The 5,794-nt window shown below is 54.4% G+C and overlaps 1 protein-coding gene across 1 annotated transcript; it reads right to left on the bottom strand.

Moving 5' to 3' along the window:
- Positions 1-1,360: 1,360 nt before the first annotated feature.
- Positions 1,361-3,544, bottom strand: LOC310890448 (olfactory receptor 14C36-like). The gene has a single exon (XM_083852804.1). The coding sequence runs from the start codon at positions 2,384-2,386 to the stop codon at positions 1,460-1,462; it is 927 nt and encodes a 308-aa protein (XP_083708930.1). The 5' UTR covers positions 2,387-3,544; the 3' UTR covers positions 1,361-1,459.
- Between the last annotated feature and the right edge of the window lie 2,250 nt (positions 3,545-5,794).

The following is a 5,794-nucleotide window of genomic DNA, read 5'->3' as shown; positions in this document are numbered from 1 at the left end:
ACCACTCTTTACTGACCTCCACTTGGACATTGAGCTGTAGACTCCAGCTCCTTGAGGGTGACCATCCAGCCACTTCCTTACCCACCAGGTGATCCATCCATCACATGCATGTCTCTCCAATTGAGAGACAAGGATATGGTGTGGGACAGTGTCAAATGATTTGCACAAGTCAAGGTTCATGACGTGAGTTGCTCTTCCCCTCTCCACCAATGCTGTAAGCCCATCGTAGAAAGCCACCAGATTTGTCAGGCACGATCTAGTGAAGCCATGTTGGCTGTCACCAAGAGCCTCCAGTTTGCTGTCGCCACCAGTCCAGAAGGCAGGGTAGCGTGATATGTCAGAGAGAGGCATTTGCAATGAACGTGTGCAAGGAGGGTGACAGAAATCTCTTGGGAACACTGGGGGTAATTATTGGAGTTCTGGGGGTAATTACTGGAGTTCTGCACAGAGAAATGTCAGGGCTCTGTGAGGTGCCCACATCTGAGCTGGCCTCACGGACTGCTCATACACACTGGGCTCTTCAGAGACACGGGTCCCTGCCTTGCACACACAGGGGCAGTGCACTGCACACTTGCAGGGTCCCTCTGGCTCCTGCAGCCACTGCCAGAGGCTGGAAGGCACCTCAGCCCTGCGGTGCATCGCCCTGCTCTGCCCTCCGCTGAGATGCCCCAAGGCATGAGGAATGGGCACAGGGACCTCGGAGGTGCAAGGAAGCACATCTCAGAGCTGCGTTCAGGTCTTGCACTTTGGACTAGATGATCTCTGAAGGTGCATTCCACCGGGCCTGTTCTGTGCTATTCAGGCAGATGCCCCATGGTTGTTACTCTCAGGATGAAGGAACCTGAAGACACTCTGCCCCACTGGTCTTCATGACACCCCTAGGGATAGCTGATGGCCTTTGTGCTCGCTCTTGTTCCTCTCTCCATGTGCATACGATGTGCCTGCAGGTAGCAGCAGCACCAAAGGGTTTCTGTTCCCATGTCTCCCTTGGGGGAGGCCAGCTGTGTCACTCAAGTGCCCACTGCCTGTCCCTGCCTGCGGTCCCAGCATGGCCACACAGCAGCACTGGCACCAAGCTGCAGGAGCAGCCAGGCCTTACACCGCCAGCAGGGCTCAGCAGGAGAGGGTGGCAGTGGCAGGAGAGCAGCTCTGCATGGACCCAGTGCTGGTGCTCCCGGGCTGGACTGCTGGGCCACGACTCTTTTTCCCTCCACCTCTGCACACAGGAACTGTCCGTGCAGCTACAGTAAAGGCCCTGGAGGAACGATATAAGAAAAAAATGTTACTTTATTTGGTTTAAATGGAAAACCAAAATGAAGAATATTATTTCTAAGTGAACAAAATTACTCAGAATATTAGTGGAAAGTACCAGCAACACAAGAAAAAAGGGCAGGCATGGCCTATCGTGAGTAACGTTTTCAGGTGTTCTCAGAAGAAGAGAGGCAAGAATGTTTATTGGTTATGAAAAGCACCTGGTCATCAGTGTCCGTATGGCATTCTTGAGCTCCTGGTTCCTCATGCTGTAGATGAGGGGGTTCACTGCTGGAGGCACCACTGCATACAGGACTGCCAGCACCAGGTCCAGGGATGGGGAGGATATGGAGGGGGGCTTCAGTTGGGCAAACATGATGGTGCTCATAAAGAGGGAGACCACAGCCAGGTGAGGGAGGCACGTGGAAAAGGCTTTGTGCCGTCCCTGCTGGGACGGGATCTTCAGCACGGCCCTGAAGATCTGCACATATGACAGAGCAATGAAAATAAAACAACTCCCAAATAGAAAAGCAGTAACCACAAGAACATGAACTTCCCTTAGGTAGGAGTCTGAGCAGGAGAGCTTGAGGATCTGGGGGATTTCACAGAAGAACTGGTTGAGGGAATTGCCATTGCAGAGAGGCAGTGAAAATGTATTGGCAGTGTGCAGCACAGCGTGGAGAAAGCCACTGCCCCAGGCAGCTGCTGCCATGGTGGCACAGGCTCTGGTGCCCAGGAGGGTCCCGTAGTGCAGGGGCTGGCAGATGGCGATGTAGCGGTCGTAGGCCATGATGGTGAGAAGAGATAACTCTGCTGAAATCAAAAAGACTAGCAAAAAGAGCTGTACAGCACATCCTGGGTAGGAAATGTCCCTGGTGTCCCAGAGGAAATTGGCCATGGCTTTGGGGACAGAAGCGGAGATGGAGCCCAGGTCGAGGAGGGCGAGGTTGAGGAGGAAGAAGTACATGGGGGTGTGGAGGCGGTGGTCGCAGGCTACGACTGTGATGATGACCCCATTGCCTAGGAGGGCAGCCAGGTAGATGCCCAGGAAGAGCGCGAAGTGCAGGAGCTGCAGCTCCCGCGAGTCTACGAATGGTAGTAGGAGGAACTCGGTGATGGAGCTGCTGTTACACATTTCTTGCCTCGGAGCAAGGGAGCCTGTCCAAAAGAAGCAGAGACTGTGCAAAATTTAAGGACTTCTTTGACTGCAATCCATTGAATGACTCAACAAACACCACACAAACCAAAACACTGCCTCACTGTGCAGCAGCAATTCCTGGTCTGCAGCAACAGGTAAAAGGGAACCAGGAGTGATCTGAGAAGTCCACAGGCCAGGGACATGTCCCTGCTGCAGGACGTGAGGAGAAGGTCAAATACTTCCCTAAGAAACAACAAAGGTGATGTCGGTACCGTCTGTATGCAGAGGTTTGTGAGGTGCCTCAGAGCAGCAGCAATGCTCAAGGAGCCTTAGTCTCTAGTACAGATGTTCCTACTCCATTGCCATCCTTCTGCCTCAGCACATGGGCAGGAAAACGAAGCAGATTCTAAAAAGTGCACTGCCTTCAGGTAGCTCTTAGTGGGCATTTCTGCTGTGCAGTGCCCTGGGGAGGTGTGGGGCTGTGAGCAGCCTGCCCCAGGCAGCAGGCTCTGGGCAGCAGCAGGACCCTGCCGTGCCGTGCCGTGCCGTGCCAGGGGGGCTCCTTCCAGCCGCAGCTGCTCCCCGCAGCCCCTGGGCAGCTCCCCGGGCAGGCTGAGTGCTGAGCCTGGCAGGCGGCAGAGGCCCTGCCCCGCCACACAGCCCCTGGGGCACAGCAGGGACCCTGCTCTGCACCACAGCCCTGGGCACCCCTGCCTGCACCCCCGGCTGCACAGCCTGCAGCCGGCCCCAAGACAAGGAGCCTTCGGGCCCTGCACGCTCACCCTGCAGCACACAAGCCCTGCGTGCCCTTCAACTCCAACACCGAGCGTCCTCCTGACAGCTGCCATCGCCTGAGGGCTGTGCCAGCTCCAGGAAAGCCTGGCAGGGTGCGCAGCGGCATTGCCCTGCACCCAGACACTTACCGTGGGGAGGTGGCTGTGAGGATTTCTCCCTCTGCCAGCTCTCCCCTGCTTTTCTATGCCAGGCTGCCCTGAACCTCTCTCCCCCTCCTCTCCTCTCCCCATGCCAGCTGCACGCAGTGCCCCCAGCCCTGCTGCGCCTGGCACAGGAGCTGCTCGTGGGTGGCTGAAGCAGCTTCTCAAGTAGTCCAAGTCTGATGCAAACTCCAAAGCCTCTCCCAGTGTTAACGGTGCCACTGAGGGACATTACTGACAAAGCCTCCCCATGGACTTGTTAGTGCAGAAAAGTGTAGGCAGTGATGACGGGGAGACCAAGGCCCAGGAAAGGTGGCCCTGATGCCCAGTGCACAGTGGGTAAGAGTCTGGGTGGCCCCCGCTGCCTCTAGTGCAGCCCCGTAAAGAGCTAGCCTTGCTCCCTGTCAGCATGTCCCACTGGCTCTTATGGTGTCCTCGTAGCACCCACGCCTTCTCCTCAGGGTCCCCCCTCAGCTGCTCACGTCCAGCCCTGCCCTGATGGATGCAGGTATTCTGCCCCACGTGCAGCACTGGCCACTTCTCCTTGCCACCTCCAGGGGGTTTCTGCTGGCTGAAGGCTGGACATTCCCAAGGTCCCCCTGCCCTGAAGCTCCCTTTTGTCTCCTGGTCATAGTTGGGTGCTGATGGCTCACCGTGATGGTGGTGACTCTCACAAGATAACAACGTGAGGAGTGTCAGGACTCTACAGGCACTAAGGGAGGCCCTTGTTCAGTGGAATTTCCGACCCACGGAAGAATTACCATGAAAACCATGTCTAAATCACCCAATGACACTACAAAGCAAGCAAAGCCAGGACCAAACTGAATGAATGCTGGGCTTGTTCTCTGCTAGGGTATATTCTGGGAAAACATATACCTGTACAGACACACGGACAAAATGGATCCCTCCAGCAGCTGGACTTGGACCCTCTGTCTAACCAGGAGCTTGCACCACAATCCCCCCCAATTCCGTAAACTCCGAAACTATAACGAGTCTCTCCTGTACAGAATTACTGAGCCTTTGATGCTGGGAGGCAGCAAGCTCCCGCCGTTTATCTGCCTCCTTCTCCTGCTCGTTTTGGTCAGCAGTTCCTTTCTCAATTCGTGCCAGCCTCCTGCCACTTGGCTTACTTCCCGTGTGTCAGGTTGGACCGTTCATGAGCTTGATGAGGAGATGATAGACCAAGGATGGAGCAATGGTTTGAATTCCAAAGAAGGGTAGATTTAGATTAGATATGAGGAAGAAATTCTTTTCTTATCTGGGTGGTGAGTCCTAGGAAGAGGTTGCCCAGGGAAACTGTGGATGCCCCATCCCAGAAAGTGTTCAAGGGCAGGTTGGATGGGGCTTTGAGCAAGCTGGTCTGGTGGAAGGTGTCCCTGCCCGTGGCAGGAGGGGCGGAATTAGATGACCTTGAAGGTCCCTTCCAAGCCAGTCCATTCTATCAGTCAATGCTCAAACATCAACCATCTCCCTGCATCCCTGTCCTGGTTCCAGTTAAGACAGAGTTAATTTTCCTCATAGTAGCTGGTAGGGTGCTATGTTTTGGATTAGGATGAGAAGAGCGCTGATAACATGCTGATGTTTTAATTGTTGCAGAGCAGTGTTTACACCAGGCCAAGGACTTTTCGGCTTCTCGCTCTGTCCTGCCAGCGAGCAGGCTGGGGGTGCAGCAGGAGCTGGGAGGGGACAGACCCAGGACAGCTGACCCAAACTGGCCAAAGGGGTATTCCATACCATCTGACGTCATGCTAAACAATATATAGGGGTGGCTGGCCGGGGTGGGGGGCCGGCTGCTCGGGGATAGGCTGGGCATCGGTCAGCGGGTGGTGAGCAATTGCATTGTGCATCACTTGTTTCTTACACATTATTATTATTAATACTATTATCATTATCACTATTATTACTATTATTGTTATTATTATATTCCTGTCTTAATAAACTGTCTTTATCTCAACTCACAGGCTTCACTTTCCCATTTCTCTCCCCCATCCCAGAGAGGGAGGGGGGAGGGTGAGCGAACGGCTGTGTGGTGTTTAGCTGCCAGCCGGGTTAAACCACAACATGTATTCAGCTCTGGGGCCCCGAAATCAAGAAGGACATGGAAGTATTCAAAGGAGTCTAGAAGAGGCCAAAAACATGACAGAGGGGCTGGGGCACCTTTTCAATGAAGACTGGCTGAGAAAGCTGGTTCTCTTCAGCCTGGAGAGATCCTATAGCAGCCTTCCAGTACCTAAAGGGGGCCTTTAGGTAATGTTTTAAAAGTAAAAGAGGGTACTTTAAAATTGGCCTCCTCTGCACCACAGAGCCCAATCTCAGCTTCCGCTTTGCCACAAGCGTTCTGCATGGGCGCTACAGGGCCTAACTCTCCCATGTCCTGCCCTGGCACTGCCATCCTGCTGGGCAGGGGAAAGGGTGGTGAGAGCAAAGGGATGCATTTGGGTGTGGAACATGGGGCCTGGCAGAGACAAGG

The sequence above is a fragment of the Anser anser genome, assembly GCF_964211835.1.
Source record: "Anser anser genome assembly, contig: HAP1_SCAFFOLD_51, whole genome shotgun sequence".
Lineage (NCBI taxonomy): Eukaryota > Metazoa > Chordata > Aves > Anseriformes > Anatidae > Anser > Anser anser.
The sequence above is the reverse complement of the archived record's forward strand: the minus strand, read 5'-3'. Positions and strand labels throughout refer to the sequence as shown.